The sequence below is a fragment of the Poecile atricapillus genome, chromosome 1, assembly GCF_030490865.1.
Source record: "Poecile atricapillus isolate bPoeAtr1 chromosome 1, bPoeAtr1.hap1, whole genome shotgun sequence".
Taxonomy (NCBI): Eukaryota; Metazoa; Chordata; class Aves; order Passeriformes; family Paridae; genus Poecile; species Poecile atricapillus.
The window spans coordinates 135,398,699-135,416,226 of record NC_081249.1 but is presented as its reverse complement, the minus strand read 5'-3'; the positions used below and the strand labels follow the sequence as shown (position 1 = coordinate 135,416,226).

The following is a 17,528-nucleotide window of genomic DNA, read 5'->3' as shown; positions in this document are numbered from 1 at the left end:
GGTCTGCTGCACTGTTACCTCCTGGTTTGATTCTTAATGTCTTACACCTTTCCCAGCTGCTTAATACACAGTTGATGTACCAGTTATCGCTGCCTTAGTAGTTCCAGCAATTTCACTTCCAGGACAGCCAAACTTTCTCATTTGTCCTCGCTGCTGTGTAGAAAAGTGCTAATTTGCCCTACTCCAGTGCTGCAACCACCCATGACAGTAGCAGTCTCTTTAAAAAGGTGTTTCTGCAAGGACTTACTGGGCACTTGATTGTGGGCTGCACATTTATAACATAAGGATCTGAATTTCTCAGTTCTTCCCTGCTGATTCTTAGGCAAGAACATTTAATAATATTTTAGAATTCACCGAGTAAATGAGTAACTGTTTTTGATTTATTCTGTGGTGGATTTTGCTATGCTGATATTCCTAAACATGCTACCTGAACAACACAAAGAAATTTGCCCATTTCATTTGTCATTCTTTCAGATAAAATGTTGAAAGTATTTTGTAGCAAGCATATATAATTTAATTCAAGGTAATTCATGTTTTCTTTGTGAAGCTCAGTGGTGTGAATTGTGAAAACTGCTTCCTGAAGTAATGTCTTGTATGCACTTAGAGTATGTATCTAAACCTTTGACAGAGGTACAACTTAGAGGTCCAAAACATGAGTTTTGGTTGAGAAGGAAAACCAAATATTTCTTAGCCAACAGCTGAAGCTAGGAGCAGCCTCAACCACTGAGATTGGCAGCTGCCACTTTGCTGTAAATTCATGCCACCTGTGATATCTCCAGAAAGCACTCAATACAAAGACTTGCCTGAGTTAAATGAGATTTAGACATCCAGAATGGGATTCTCCTCATCCACTTCACATATCTACAATGCAAATATGTCTACAGCATAAATATAGACTCAGCCTTTCTAGACAATGGAGAGATGCATGTGCTTTTCAGCATCTTCTTGCTAGGCACATATGTAAGATGAGAAAGCTGAACCTCTTCTGTTTCTCACTTTTAAATTCAAAGGAGACTGGGCTAATCTACTCACATTGCAGGTATCCCTGTACTTCAAAAGTCATGGACTTCAAAAGTTCAGTGAGATGAAACTGCTTCCCACAGGCTAGTATCTTCCAGGAGTTATCATTTTTCCTTTGAAAATCTCCTCTTTAATGTTTTTCAACAAAAAAGGGTAAGGACCTCATATGGGGTGGATTTCTAAGCTCCCCTACTATGATTTTTCTTTAGTCCAGGTCTCCACTGTCAGTAGGAGCGAATGTGCCACCTGGGGCAATTTTCACTTCCATACATTTGACCACGTAAAGTTTACTTTTCCTGGAACCTGCACATACGTCTTCGCTTCACATTGCAATGACAGCTACCAGGACTTTAACATTCAGATCAGGCGCAGTGCCAAGAACAGCTTCCTGATCTACTTCACTGTCACCATTGATGGAGTGGTCCTGGAGGTGAAGGAGACAGGAATCACAGTGAATGGGAAGAAGTGAGTAAAGTTTTTTGTTGCGCTGCATTTTTATCGCTACGTGTTAGGTGGTATGGCTGGAAAGCAGTGGCTGTGTATGTGATGTCCACAGCCTTTTGAACAGGGTGTTGTGAAGAGTCTCCCCCATAGTGGTTGAGAAGGCAAGAGCATTTAAACTAAACTACACGTCCCAGGGACCAACACCAGCATTTAAACTAAATTACATGTCCCAGGGACCAACACCAACAAGTTAAGAGACACCAACAGAGAGTAATGTGTGTGTTATAAAAACCGAAGGTATTTTAAGGTTCCCTTAATGCTGCTTTGATTTGAGAGGGAGGGATGGAGGAAAGTACATAAACCCCAACACTAATTATATAAAGTTGAGATTTTGTAGAAACTCTGTGTTTTTTCTTTTTCCCAAAACACTATTTCTGTGGTACTAACCCTACTGTTTTTATGTTGCTGTTCAGGAACAGATGGTTCTTTTAGGAATAGTTTTCTGTTTCCAGATAGATTAGTCTAGAAAATTGCACTGCTTTGCAGATTTTTAGAAATTTTTAGAACATTTTGCCAATTTTTAGAAGTCAAAATCCACACCTTTCATTCCAATTCAAAATGAACCACAAAGGAAACTTCAAAGAGAGAGGTAAAAATATTCCCTAAGTAAAAATCATATGCAACAATAGCTGAAAGCTGGGCACAATATTAAGGGCAGTCCTCATGAGAAGTGCAGTCCTGCTCCTAGCAAAGAATTATGAAGGGCCTAGGCAACCTTTGACTCTGGGAAAACCCCTCACAGTTTTGTTGGAGAGAAAATTGCAAGCATATGTGCTGTCTTGACAGCCTTCTAGAAACAACCAAATATAGAATAGCACTACTCTGTTGTAATTATAGCACCAAAGCCCATATGTGTCTCCTAAATCAAAGGGGCAAGAAATCTCCTATCTTCTAGCTATTTTCTGAATTTCTAAGTTTTTAGGCTGTTGCAAAATGAATGGTAATTGTCTTGGTAAGATGGAAAAGTAATGTAGGTCTGAGTTACATCAGTACATGAGTAACAGAACAGAGTTGTTTCTGAATCCCAAATGTCAAGGAAATCCTGGAAGGATGACGATAACCTGCAGTGTCCTCATATGGAGGGCCATTTTCCCAATATTGTCATCTTGCTCTTTATAAGCTTTTGAGTTATATCCTTGGGTTTGGCTGCCTTTTTTCAGTCAAATGGCTGATGTAGTATTGACAAGAGACCAAAATGCATGGAGTTGTGGATTAAGGCTAGCAGAAGGTCACAGTGGACAATGTAATGCATTGTGTGGATGAAGTTTGACCTTGCAAAGGGTGCAAGAGTGCGTGTCTTATGTAGTTCCTTTTAACTCTAGTTTTCCTTCCTATATGTCTGTGAGGATTTCATCAGTCTGTTTTTTCACTGCAATCTGTTTTGTCCCCTCAAATTTCCAGGATCACCATGCCTTTCAGCTTGAAGAGCATTCTGATTGAGGACACCTGTACTTACTTCCAAGTCACTTCCAATCTGGGCCTGACACTCAAGTGGAACTGGGCTGACACTCTCCTAGTATGAACAGCCAGTTAGTTGTTTTCCTCCTGGTGAACCTCATCAGTAATGAGAAGCAGGGCTGGATGCAGGCACTGGGTTGATATATGAAATTATGGAAGGGAGATATCACTCTATCCAAAAGCTGATAGAGAAATACCAAATTGGGCAACAGTTTCACAGGGCAGGGGTATGGAGGCACAACCCTGTGGCATTTCCAGCTGATTTTATATAACAAAAGGGTTAACCGTGGATATAGCACATCTGTAGTTAGTTCCTTGCTCCATGGGGTAGTGGCAGCAACAGCCCTCCAGCTCTGCTTACTACTCTGTCTTGCTCACATGTGTGGGAAACCAATCTGTGTGACCACTTCGTTCCTGGGCCCCTTTCACTCCAAAGTGATGATATGTGGGAATTCTCCTCTAAAATCTACCCTGCAATGTCCTCTTCTGCAACAGTACATTTATGTTTCTGTGTGTGAACACTTATCCTTCACAATCAGGACTGAGATTAACTAAATGGAAGTTATATGTGTGTCATGTTTTGCCATTCACAGAGATAGAAAGAGGGTAAAAGGCGAATAGAGAGAAAAAATATCAGGAAGTAATCAAGTGATACTGAAATTCCGATTTATTGAAGTATTTGCTTTCACCCTTCTCATGTACTAATACCTAAAGTGTTAAAGGCAGTATATGTACATTACTGTTGAGTGGACACAACAGTAGAAAAAGACACTGCCTTTTTTTTGGTGGACCTGAGTGGCATCAGTACTGTTCCCCAAGCATGTAGGAGTGATTAAGTGCAATAGTTTTATCCAGCAAGGCAACAGTGTGCTAACCTGGCTGTCTATTTCCATTAAGTATGGGCAAAACAATTAATGCTGGGCAGACCCACGCCTAGAAGTACTATAAAATTTTCCATCACCCTATGGACTAGAAAACCCATTACATATAGTTAAAAGTTAACCAGAAGCTGCTTCTTTACAGCATTCAGCAATAGAGCACAGTTATTTGACATGCCCAGAGAGGAGCTGTGGTACCCTGCAAGATGTACCAAATGTCTGTATACCAGTGTCTCTGTACTGGGAGACACTAGTCCAGAGATGAATCCAGTATTCCACATGCTTCAGTTACCTCTTTAGTGGGTAGGAATGACAGGATTCTCTTCCCATTTGAATTAAATCTGTCTGCAGATAAGTTTTATGAGAGATTTGTACCAGAAAAGGAGATTGGTACAAACTGGGAATGAGCATTTCTGCCACTGCACTTTTCTGTAGTGAATCACTTTGCTACAAGTGTTGCTGATATGGGAAAAAGTCTTTAAACTCTGTGTTTCTTCTTTTGTAGCTGGACCTGGAAGAAACATATAAAGAGAAAATATGTGGTCTATGTGGGAACTATGATGGCAATGAGAAGAATGATTTGATTTTGGATGGTAGGTCATAAATACAGCATATTTCACCCAGAACAGACTTCCTTATACATGACATGAAATTTGATATCTGTTTCCTCTAATATCTGAGCAGACTTTCAGATTTCATGACAGGAATATGAAAATTTATATATACAGGAGATGTATTTTAAAAGGTTCTCAGATGATTTGGGATTTTCTGCTCTTTTCATATTTGTAAGAGTCTCCAACCTCTTTGACCAAAATTAATTGCTTGTCTATCATGCAGTAACATTTCCAAGTTCCCCACTGACAATTACATACTCAAAGGAAATGCATGAGTACATTTTCTGTTCTTCAATTTTAATCATTCCATGTGTGATTATTTTTGCCTCTATAATGAAATGAAAGCATCAGAGAAAAACAAAGTATCTTGGAAGAAACTGTGGTGCCATCCACTGACACCTTCAGATATTGCAAATAGTTGAGCCTATAATCCTGCAGCAGGTTGTATGGATGGAAAGAAACCTTCATCCCAGGCTATCAGCTGCAGGATTGAATCCAAAGTTATAACAACATCCCTTTATGTAATACCCATAAACTCTGCAAGATCAAATGCACCCAAAACAAAGAGTAGTCTTTGGAAATGATCTGAAGTAACAGAAAATTCAAGAATCTCACATGATTTTAAAGGACATTTAAATGTCCTTTTAAAGGCTGACAGCAGGCCCTGATACAAATGTGCCAGATTCCTGACTCTAGCCCTAGAAGAAGGTTATATTAGGCTGTCATCCTCTATAAAATATGGATGCTGGTTAAATTTGGGCATCTCTTTAAGTACATAGTGCCTTTGAGCCCAAAGAGTAAGTGCATTTTTATAGCCCATTAATTGACCTAAAGAATTGTGGGAAGTTACTGAAATGCATCTGGGGATTTTTGCAGGGTATAAAATGCATCCAAGACAGTTTGGGAACTTCCACAAAGTAGAGGACCCATCACAAAAGTGTGCTGATGTGAGCCCAGATGACCACACCGGAAGACATCCCAGGAGGAAAGACAACAGATGCAGTGCATATGTAAGTGTGTGGGACCAAGAAGTACAAACCCTCCTGACCTACAGTGTTGAAGAGACTGTTGAAGCAAATTTCAATTACAGAGGATGCACTAAACTGAATTTTTCAGAACTCTACGCATGAATTTGAGCAAAATCATGATCTTACAGCTAAAAGAATATCCTGTTATGGTTAAAGAAATAGATATTGGGAAAGCACCCAACTGAATGACAGCTTCCAGTACTAGGCAAAGGACCTTGTGGCAGAAAGTTAGACTGGATGATCTCCTGAGATCCCTTCTAACTTGAATTATTCTGTGACCCTGGAACTATGTCATCAAAAATTGTGATGCATATTCAAAAACCTAAAATGTGGTAAAATGTCAAGTATTGCTTTTCTTTCTCTTCTGTTTTTGGTGTGGTTTTTTTTGTCGTTGTTGTTGGTTTTGTTTGTTTGTTTTTGTTTTTAATAGAAAAAAGGATGCAAGAAACTTATGTCCCGTTTTGGAAACTGCCCCAGAGTGGTTGCCTTTGATGACTACATAGACACATGTGCTGAGGATATGTGCCACTGTGCAGTTAATTCTTCTCACTCTGATTTGGTTTCCAGCTGCATATGCAGCACTTTAAACCAGTACTCTCGAGACTGTGTCCTGAGGAAGGGAGACCCTGGGGAATGGAGGACCAAAGAACTCTGCTGTAAGTAGCTACTGCTCTGGAGACTTTTTTCAGGTTAGACATAAACACAAGTATTCTGATCCCATCAGACCAAAGCTAGGAGCTCTGGTGACTATCTTGAATCAATCTGTGAAAGTACTTCAGCACAAACATTGTTAATGGAAAAGCTTCTACAAATTTAACTTGATTTTGCTCCTTAAATTAGAACCATACCTTGATATTGCCCACCTCCTTACATCTTACAACTAGGTTTTCTCAAGTTCTTTTTTTTTTTTTAATATTACTATGCACAGTTAGCTCATAAAGAGCCTTATTTCAACATGGTGACAATTAGGCAGAAGTAGTTACTGAGACTAGCAATATGTTTGTACTTATCTTACCCTGTGTTTTCATACTCAGTAGTCCAGTTACTGAGCAAGAAATCTCTTTAAATCCAGGGGGAAGGCTACAGGTAGTTCACTCAAACTGCTGGTGTGGATTGGGATAGCAAATTAATGCTGGAAGAACTGATGCTTCAGGCAAAAATAAACTGTTATAACTCCCTAAATGATTCTGGTGTTCTTTGCTTGTATGGTGACTTCAGCTGACCTTGAGCTAGTAAAGTAATGCGAAATAACTCATATTTCCCAGCAGCACAGTTTTGTCCAAAAGATAAAGTAAAAGTGGCCATAAAACATTCCTTTAAGAGGTTAAACAAACACGACATATCTGGATAGAAGGTCTTGCAAACAAGATATGGAGTAAAGGAGGAAGAGGGGGTTGGGTAGTGACACAACAATTTGAGAAATCTTATAAATACATCATTAACATACTCCATTTTGGTTTGGTCTTGCAGATCAGGAATGCCCTAACAACATGGAGTACATGGAATGTGGAAATTCCTGTGCTGACACATGTGCAGATCCAGAAAGGAGCAAGATTTGTAAAGCCCCATGTACAGATGGCTGTTTCTGCCCTCCTGGTAAGGCAACTCACTTCTGCCAATGATCACACACAACGAGGGACAAAAAAGGAAGTTGCTCCCTTTCTTTAGCATTTCACACAATAAATAAATTGCTTCTTCTAGAATAATTTACCAACTTTCTTCTTGGAAGAGCCAGATTTCTAAAGATTCAAGATCCAGACACTGGAGAAGGGAGGCAAAGACTTTTAAGGACTAGACAGGGAAAAAATAGCGCATATATGGAAAGAAAAGAGGTGTTCTCTAGAGAGTAAGACTGCAGCTGAAGATGACTTGTGAGATGCCTCCCTACTATGACACTAAATCTTGCTGTAGCTTAAGTGACACAAAACATAACTGCATTTCCAAGTATGTGCATGTGTAAATTTGCACATGAAATAGTCTAAGATAAGGCCCTGATTTCTGTTATATTCACAATTAGAAAAGGATGGAAGCTGGCTCACACCCTTGCAATCTGGTACTTGATAATCCTGCTCACAGTGAAAAATTTCATAGCAGGAAATGTTCCTTGAGTTCTGCATTGCTTTCATTTGAGTTCTAGTAAGAAATTTTTTCTACACATTAACATCTGAAAGGACCTGGTGTGGTGTTTTCCTTTAAAAGTATCCCATTCATTTTAAGAAATGCTGAGTACTCTATTTTTTTCCATACTCTAATCTTCCTTGATGGTATTTCCCAGACTCACCAAAGGAATATTAACTAGCCATTGTCTGAGCAGGAACTATCCTTGATGACCTCAGCAGCAAGAAGTGCATCCCCAGAGACAGCTGTCCCTGTACATTTCAAGGCAAAGTCTACTCATCTGGAGGAACTTACTCCACTCCCTGCCAGAACTGGTACTCTTGTGGTCTTGATTGCACTAACAAGGGAGAAGTATTTATTTCAAAACATTGATGAGTTGCATTCTCTACTTTCCTCTTTCTCTCTCTCTCTTTTTTTTTTTTTTTTTAATATTTTGTCTTTTTGTCTTAAACAACAATTCAAAACCTTGCTCTGAATGGTTTTCCTAAATGTGGGAAAACTTAGAGGTATTCCTCAACCACACATAGTTATTACCCACCCTCACTTGAAACTGCTTGTGAAAACTGAGATCAAGATCTCAGAATGTAGACAAATTAGACTCTTTACTGATTAATTCAGAGACTTTGGCCACTAGAGTGAGATGAGAAGTAATACCATGTTAATAAGTGGCACTTCCACCAACATGTGGATTTCCACAAGGCTGTTTAGAGGCCAGATCTCAGAAGTTCTGATCCTTGTGAATGATTTGATTTAGAAAAACACCTGGCAGCTTGAACCCATCTCCATTCTGCACTGGTGAAAGGTGATCAGATCTTAGGTATATTACTCTCAAAACAGTTTTATTTTTTCCTCTGTATGTTTTATCTGGGCTCCTGTAATTGTAATTGGAAGACATCAATTTTTGACCATCGGTTAAAGCTTTACTATAAGGAGGAATGACTTGTGGTACAGTGAATGGCCAAACATTTTGCAAGCCCCTTTGGATTAATATATCCTGCACTTTTTTTTCACTTTGAGGAGAAAATGCTCCTCAAATCCCAGAAATTTTGACTAATTGAACTTAATGGGCTTTGGGTGGTTCCCATCTTGCCACCTCTACGTTTATCCCTCTCAAAGCCCAAGCCTGTGTGGCTGGACTGTTTTCTTCTTGTGTGCATAGGTATGAGAACTGCTCATTATCTCAGGTCCTCCACAACTAGCTGCTGAAACTTCACATCAGTGACTCGCTGAACAGTTGTATCAGTAGCACAAGATGTTGCAAGACCCTGCTTGAAAGGGTTCTTTCTTTCTTTAAAAAGTCAAGTAAACAGTTGAGGCCCAGAAAACCATTTCTTGCTTTCCCATCTCAGTGCGTCTCAGAGGGAGCCAGCCCAAAGCCCAGTGCAGTTAACTCTCTCACTGAGAGGAATTCAACCCTCACACTTTAAGGGCCAATTAGAAAAGCTTCCACCCACAGGTTTTTAATAAGAAGCCAAGATAATGAGCTAAAACTACAAAGAGTCCACATCTGTGCAGATTCAAATGGTGTATCACCTTTTCTCCCTCAGAGCTGTGTTTATTCTAATGGCTGCTTTTTTGGGTTTTGCACAGTACCTGCAAAGGAGGCCACTGGAGCTGTATCTCTCTGCCCTGCTCTGCAAGTTGCCACATAGATGGAGGATTCCACGTAACAACATTTGATAATAAGAGGTTCAATTTTCATGGCAACTGTCATTATGTCTTGGCTAAGGTATGAGCAATTTCTCTTTTCATTCCTAAATCTTCTGAGTAGTATGAGGCATTAAAGTGAGCTGGAGCTTTATATGACTTAATTAAATGGCACCAATCCAGCAGAGCACTTCAATACATGCTCAGTCTTAAACCCCATAAATTTTTGAATTTGCCATGGATAGCAAGTCAATTGCTGATGCTTAACTTCAAAATTTTGCAGCTTCAACATACTAGTATTTTTTTATTTTAAATAATTTAAATAATTTTCTTAATGGAAGTATTAGTGTTGATCCAAGCACTTCTTTTGAAGTTTTCTTCATGTGTGACTGTCAGAGGAAGTGCATGAGCCAAAATTTCTGCAAAAAGATTGAATTATCTGTGAATGCCTGTAAATGAGATCCACACAGGCTGATAGCAAGGAAAAAGAGTACAAAGAAAAACTAGTGAAATTTTTGATTTTGGCAATGAAATAAACAGTTTGAAGTTAGATATAAAATACCCCAGTTCTTTCATGACTCCTTAGCCTTTCAGTGACGCCTTTTTCTCTTCAAGCTCCCAGCCTGTAGCATGCTAACAATGTCTGCACATCACTTTCTCATGTCTTCTCAGAACACTGATGACACTGTTGTGGTGATTGGGGAGATCATTCAGTGTGGGACTTCAAGGACAATGACTTGCCTAAAGAATGTATTGGTCACACTACGAAGAACTGTGAGTAATTTGCTTTAATTAGTGATACATAGGAATTCACTTCTATTTTCCTTACATTCTTGTATGGTGTCTGGACACTGAGTTACACTGACCCCAGATGTGATGAGGTTTTGAAGACACTACTTCTCAATGCTTGATGAAGCTTGTCAGGTTGCTCCTGTCTGTCTCACATCATATGCATTCACTACTGTGGGCTTTTTTCCTTTTCCCTGCAGACTATAAAAATATGTTCCTGTGGAAATATCTACATGAACAATTTCATTGTGAAGCTGCCTGTAAGAAAAGGTAAATCCCCTTCTTCACATCTTCCACAGAATAGCCTACGTCTATTTGCAGAGGGATTCCTGCTCCTTTCTCTAAAAAGAAAATTATTCTACTCACTGTTAGGTGGATACTAGGTCTGGGATTCCCTGGGAATCCCTGTTACTGCATGCACTGGCAAATGGAAGTTCCTGTTTACACAGCTTTGTAATTATAACATTTTTTGGTTTTCCCTTTCTTCTTTAGATGGCATCACCATCTTCAGGCAATCTACATTTTTTATCAAAATCTTGAGCTCAGCTGGAGTGCAGATCCGAGTGCAAATGAAACCTGTAATGCAGCTCTCTATAACAGTGGATCATTCTTTTCAGAATCGCACATCTGGTAGGACACATAAGGCTAAACCCAAGGATTACACCCTGCCTCTCTGACCCATTTTGCTTTTCTTTTGCCATTTCCTTCATTTATAAGCCTTTGGGGAAGATAGTTTCTGTCTGCCGGTGTTTACTGAAGCACATTTATGCAGTTCCAATCCCTGTGCTATCACTAAGTGCTACTGTAATGCAGAAAAATAATAAATACGCTCTAAACACAGGGTCCTATCTGATTTGTGGGAACATCAGGAAGTCTCTGAAAGAAAATGGGTTTCTCTCAGGCGAGGTCTATTACAGAGCTAGGAGTGTTCATCTAGAAGCCATTCCTTTTTTCATGCATCTAGCAATTTCTTTTCTTTTATTTTTTTGCCTCCCACACAAGGTCTTTGTGGCAATTTCAATAACATCCAGACTGATGACTTCAGAACAGTCACTGGAGCTGTGGAAGATTCAGCTTCTGCTTTTGGTAACTCATGGAAAACTAGAGCCAGCTGTTTTGATGTTGAGGACAGCTTTGAAGATCCTTGTTCAAACAGTGTGGATAAAGGTACCAGGCTTTTCATCCCTGGCTTATCAGTGCAAAATAATTTTCACTTGATGGATAATCAAAAAAGCTTTAGAAATCTCATAAACATCAAAACCCTCTGCCTTTGAGGCTATTACTAGAGAAAAAATATTGTGTTTTGAAGGTCTTTGAGAAGATAGCTTTGCTTTCAAAACAAAAAGACAGCACTACTGGAGAAAGAGCCAACAAATTCATTGATGACTTGAAAAGCACACACAGCATCAATGATAGTAATTTAGATTTAAGGCACAGCACAGTTGGTTGCCAATATTTGGGCAAGTTCTTCACCCAGTCTTGGTTGTTACAGCTGTGATGAAGTCCAGAGAAGGAAGTTATCAACAGTGCTGAGTTAAGCAAGCATTGCACTGTGCTAGGTGTCCTGTCTGATTTTTCACTCTGACTGGATTTGGGTATATATATATTATTTGGACTTACCTCTCCTAGGTACTGTCACATGTAATTAAAGCTGCAGCTCATAGCCACACAGCTCACTGATGATTATTATTACATGCTTGATATTATTGCTTGACTATAAGGAATTACCTGGCTGTAAAGAATTAAGAAAGTTTGATGAAAAACAATTAATATTGGGAGATTCTGTATATGTTCTGCAAATCCAGCTGCAGTAATAATGTTAATACTTGGAAGATTAAACCTTTATTTTAGGAAGATAGCTGGTCATCTTTCCAACTATGCTTATCCCTTTGATAAGTTAATGACCTGTATTTCCATCCGGCATTATCTAAACACTTCAGGACATTCTAGTTCAATGTGATACCTGACAGGAATATTGATTCAGACAGTAATGTGGTTTAAGTGACTATGGACAATGATATTTTTTCTCACTTCAGAAAAATTTGCCCAGCACTGGTGTGCTCTTCTGTCTAATACAAGCAGTGTGTTTGCTGCCTGCCATTCTGTTGTAGACCCTTCCGTGTACATCAAGGTAAGGCACTGCTCCAAATGGGTGGTTTAATCTGGCCCAGAGACTGATCCCCCATGAAGGTGGTCTGGCATAGGGGAGTGAAACAGGTTACAGTAGTGACTGGTGACAAAGAAGTTCACTCATGCTGATTAGAAAAATTATAAAATGAGAGTTTGTGCAAGATGGGCCTTTTTGGCTACAGCCCCATAAATAATTGATTGGCATCACTGGCTCTGTCACATGACCCAGAAGCAAAATGAAAAAATTCAGTTCAAGATTTCAAAGTTTCAAAGAATGAAAACTGTTCTCTCTTTGATTAGAAGAATCAGTGTTTCCACATGGAAATGAATTGAGAGTTTTACCAGCCCCGTGGATTACCTCTGACTTGGTTCAAAATTCACATCTAGGGAGAGAAAATGTATTCACATTGTTTATATCTCATTTATTACCTTTGAATCTTGTTAGTCTCCTTGTGTTTTGAATACATGAAGCTGCTCATATGTTCTCCTGATGTAAAGCTCTATAATGCTGCTGAGAAAGCTGTCTGAGAGAGAGTCCATACATTTATGTGTATGGAAAAGAACCTTTACCTCTCTGTATAAACACAAAGTTCATGCAGGGTGTGTGTATGTGTGTGATACAACTTACTGAGAAAATATCTGAGCCTGAAATTTTGCACAGAATGTAATATGTCTTCAGGTACCTTTCCAAATATGGTTTATGTGTTACCTCTCCCAGAAGAAAATACATGTACACATCAGAATTCATGTAAACTATAAATAAAATAGGATTTTGCAATTTTAAGTTAGGAAGAAGTAAAAATCAATTTCTTATACATGTGTCTGTTACTCCTGCTGATCTCATCAGATTTGAAACCATGATTCGTGAAAGCCTTTTCCACAGCATCAGTAATGGCAGGATAAGTCACTGTCTATCCAGTGTGATCCTACTCCTCTAGAGTGACTAGCTGTATCTGTGTTCTTTTGTATGGCCCACACAGTTAAAGGAACTCAAGCTTTAAATTCCAGCTATACTTACATAACTGGTTCTTAAAATGTCATTAGATATGACTGACTCTCTATAAACCATCTTCATGCACCTGTCATATCATTGGGTGCATCTCATCTGCTTACTAGGTAGGTACACAAAGTGCCAGTCATCACTGTGCAATATTTTCAGATGGTATATTTTGACAGGTCCTAGATTGTACATCCTCATGGGAGGCTGGTATAGACATTTCTTAGTGTTTTAATGAACTATATGTGCCTCTTTTTTAATATTCATCTGTTAATGAGTGTTAGGCATAATGTCATTGCAGTTTCTGTAACTGACTTGCTATTTCTCAGGTTTGCATAATATTTCATTAGCATACATTTTCTCTTAGAGATACTAAGTTTCATTGGTAATAATAATTTTTTAAAAAGATATTGGTTGATTGCTTTTTGAATTGCTGCATGCTGTTTCTTCTGTGAGCTAGAGATAATGATGTCCTTTTCTGTCCCATAGAAATGCATGTATGACACCTGTAATGCTGAGAAGAGTGAAGTTGCACTGTGCAGTGTGCTCTCTACTTATTCCAGAGACTGTGCTTCAGCAGGCGTGTCCCTGCAGGGCTGGAGGCAAGGTGTCTGTGGTATGTGAAATTAAATTCCTTGTGCAGGGGTGTGAGGGTGAAAACAGCTTCAGGACAGCCCCATTTGTGGCAGTCGATGTCTTTGGTCTTTAGTCATCAAGTTAGAGCCTTAAAAAACAGAATAAACATTTATTCTATAAAATTAAATTTGTAACTGCTTCATGCTCTTACAATGCATGTTCCTTATCTAAAATCTTAGGTGAATTCAGTACTCAGAGAAGCAAAATAGTAAAAGGCATATTTTTCAAATCAAAACAGAAGTTAGGGTTAGTTTTAGTTTAGGTTGAGCAGTTAGGTTACTTTTGAACATGTGGGCTTCCCCATGTATTTTAATTCCAATACCTTTTTTGTATTATATTCAGTTCTCGTCTCTCAGACAATACAAATGACATCACTCTCATTTACCACATTTTCCCATGTTACAGTAAAATAGTAATTTTTTCAATAAATATATATTTTTGATTATATATACATTCTCAGAAGTGTGAAAATCTTTAAAGGCATTTTCAGTTCAGGATTACCTGAAAAATGAACAAAGTTTCTTGGATATACATATTGTCACCAAATCCTGAGTTCAGAGTCCACGTATGTATGTATTTTCCTTTGGCACTGCCAGAATTTATTACAAGATTGTAATTATAAGGTCTGAGAATAAAACTCACTATCGTGGACTCTGAATTTTGCTTCAACATTCCCAGGTTGTTATTGATGGTCAGATAGTTCAAGTGAGATTTGTTCCTGTTAACATGAAAATAGATGTATGGGTTTCTTGACTAATTGCACATCTGAATAGACAACATAACAATGATTATGCATTTGGAGCTTGATGCAGCTATGATCTATTTAATTGCCTGACTTAGGAGCCAGCTGGGACACTTATTAGAGGCAAACAATGTAACTGGTGTGACACATTGTCAGAGGCATTTAAGACTGTGATAAGAACGATTTCACAAACTTGTGGTGAAATAATTCAAGGGAACATAGTGTAGTCCACAGTAAATTGTCTTAGAATCCTGCAGAGTTATGCACTAGACACAGACACTGTTTATTGAAAGCTTTGTTCCCAACATAGAATTAGTGATATTTTTTATGGCAAATAAGACTGGTTTGCAACATGGGGTTGCTTGAAATCTGTGTTCTTAAGGCACAGGAGGCAATATTGACTCAAACAGTGAAGTAACCTCGAGAAAAAATGCTAATGGTTTAATCAGAACAATCATTTTAGGCCTTATATAAGAAGAAATAATCTTTTGGGAACATGGCTGAGATAAGAGTAAGGTTGTTCATGACTCACTGTTCATGAGTGAAAGACTAAATGGGCCACAACCTTCACTCTGTGTTCAGTCCCATTGTGGGGGATGGAAACTGCTCCAGCTCCTGAAGCTGCATCTACTCTGCCAAGCTGCAGGTTGCATCCCAAGCAGATATCTGCACTGCAATCAGCAGAGTGTGTGAAACAAGCAAATCCTGCTAGTTAAACCTTGTGCATGCCTGTTACACACTCTTCAGCACAAGCATGAGCCATTACTGGAGTTCTGGTTGCCCAGCTGCTGGGGTGAGCAGTCTCAGCACTGCTTTTCAAGAGCTCCCTGTGCGAGCTAGTTTGACGGTATCTTTCATATACTCGTGTTCTCTGCACTCATGCCTCTGGTTGTGATTTGTCATCGTAGATGCGTGTGACCACTGTCATCTTAGATGTCCTGTGACCATGAGCACTACAATCAAATTACCTTTCTCTTATCAGTCTCACTTTATCGAAAGTGATCTTATTCCTCTATGAAAATTTAAGGGGAGAAAGTAAACACATTGTTTTATTGCATTGATAGCTAATGATTGAGACAGATGTAAATTCATATTCAACATCTTTATTAATGCCTTTTTTATTTGGCCTGTTTTCATTTACAAATACCACTTGCTGAAATGTGAAAGAATAAAAAGTAGGAGAATATGTCTTGCCTGACTTACACATGGGATATTGTGTTTCCTCCAGCTAGGACCAGAAAACCAACTGGTTAGTGGTGGTAGAGGCGCTGGTTTTGAATGTGTACACAAGCCTAGCTAACTAATCTAAAAAAGTGTTCCATGGTCATGGACTGGAAAACCATACAGAGCTTTATTTAAGCATGGAACCTATTGCTGATAAGTTCTTAGCATTGCTGCAAAGCTGATTAGCACAGGTGCCATGATCAACATCCCTGTACTTTCTAGTGCATCTGTGTGTATCTCAAAAACAGCTGCACTCTTAAATCGGCAGAATTAGAAAGAGGCCCAAGACGACTAGCACTCCAGTTCTCACTGAATTTCAAAGAAATCTGGACGCCAGACTTTCTTGAAAAATCCAGCCTTAATGTTGGTGATGTTTCCTGACAAAATTCAATGTTATCCCTATGGATCAGTACTGTAGATTTTACGGCAGAGCTTTGATGGTGGTGTATACTGTCAGCCTGTGAAAATTAACCAGCTTTTTATTGTCTTATAGGGTTAGTTGAGCTCTTTAGATTTTGGTATTTACCTCTTTGGTTCAGAGATCTTAGAAACTGTTGTTTCTCATTTCCCCAGGGGATGACAACAAGAGTTTTCCTCAAGACATCTGTGAGAACTGAAACACCCTTTTCTTTTCTTGGTAGCATCAATCAATTGGCAGAGTTCCTTGTCACTGCCATTTAATGTCAAAATTTGTCTCTTACAAAATATGGCCATTTCTTAAGTTATTCCCAGCCAAAGAAATCATTAGAAAATAAAATTTTAGCAAGTCAGAAGTTATTAGTTTCAGTTCTTGGCATAAGATAGGAAATTGTGGAAATTACAAAAATATACACCCTGCTGAGTATTTCAGTGTTTAGTGTCATATAGTTTAGGCTATGCAAGTAGATTCTCCTAGAACCGTGTGAGACAAGGTCTGTTAGTTTGATAAAAGCAGGTTTATGGCTACCAGTGTGCAGAAAGGCATGCTGAAGCCATGACAGTTGATTGCACAAACAAGGCCATACATCCCTTCTATTTCTCTTGCAAAGATCCCTCTGAGGAGTGTCCTGAGACTATGGTTTATAACTATAGTGTGAAGTACTGTAACCAGTCTTGCCGCTCGCTGGATGAACCTGACCCTCTGTGCAAGGTCCGGATCGCTCCCATGGAGGGCTGTGCTTGCCCTGAAGGCACCTACCTTAACGATGAGGAGGAATGTGTGGCTCCAGATGACTGCCCCTGCTACTACAAAGGCAAGATTGTTCAGCCTGGCAACTCCTTCCAAGAGGATAAACTCATGTGGTAAGTTGCTCTGATGATGCAAAGGCTGCTCTGTGCCTGGGGAAATCAGGGCTCATGGGGGAAGTCTCTGCTCAAATCCATGAATGGCAGCATTTTACAGCTGGGAATAATGGCAAATTTTTCCTAGATTATATCTTCCCCTGGCAGGAAGTACAGCCACAGTAAATTCCTGCATATTCCTGCTAGCAAACAAGAACTTGAAAACATGTTAAGTAGAACAATATTTGTAATCTATCTCTTGCAGAGTTCATTGTTGTGTAAAAAATATCCACAAACAGTGGGAGCAAGTTTTCTAGAAGACAGAAGGCTTGGAGGAGTTTCAGGCTTTGAAATGAAAAAGCAAAGTGAAATCACCACAGCATCCTGCAGACTATTTAAAAAATAAAAATGGTCCATGAAAAAAAACACCCACTTCTCAGTTTTTGAACTGATTTTTTAGAAAAGAGAGAGAGAAACTGCGGG

General features: G+C 39.1%; 1 protein-coding gene across 1 annotated transcript in view; it reads left to right on the top strand.

The window, feature by feature from the left end:
- The first annotated feature begins 1,186 nt into the window (after positions 1 to 1,186).
- The window catches only part of LOC131583734 (mucin-5B), a 40,709-nt gene continuing 24,367 nt past the window's right edge, over positions 1,187 to 17,528 (top strand). Inside the window, exons 1-15 of the mRNA XM_058848186.1 lie at positions 1,187 to 1,485; positions 2,926 to 3,040; positions 4,366 to 4,453; positions 5,351 to 5,484; positions 5,933 to 6,158; positions 6,973 to 7,098; positions 7,817 to 7,934; positions 9,211 to 9,349; positions 9,940 to 10,041; positions 10,257 to 10,326; positions 10,549 to 10,686; positions 11,059 to 11,223; positions 12,093 to 12,187; positions 13,673 to 13,799; positions 16,814 to 17,066. Of these exons, the coding sequence (XP_058704169.1) occupies positions 1,187 to 1,485; positions 2,926 to 3,040; positions 4,366 to 4,453; positions 5,351 to 5,484; positions 5,933 to 6,158; positions 6,973 to 7,098; positions 7,817 to 7,934; positions 9,211 to 9,349; positions 9,940 to 10,041; positions 10,257 to 10,326; positions 10,549 to 10,686; positions 11,059 to 11,223; positions 12,093 to 12,187; positions 13,673 to 13,799; positions 16,814 to 17,066 (2,195 nt within the window). The remainder of the gene's footprint in view (positions 1,486 to 2,925; positions 3,041 to 4,365; positions 4,454 to 5,350; positions 5,485 to 5,932; positions 6,159 to 6,972; positions 7,099 to 7,816; positions 7,935 to 9,210; positions 9,350 to 9,939; positions 10,042 to 10,256; positions 10,327 to 10,548; positions 10,687 to 11,058; positions 11,224 to 12,092; positions 12,188 to 13,672; positions 13,800 to 16,813; positions 17,067 to 17,528) is intronic.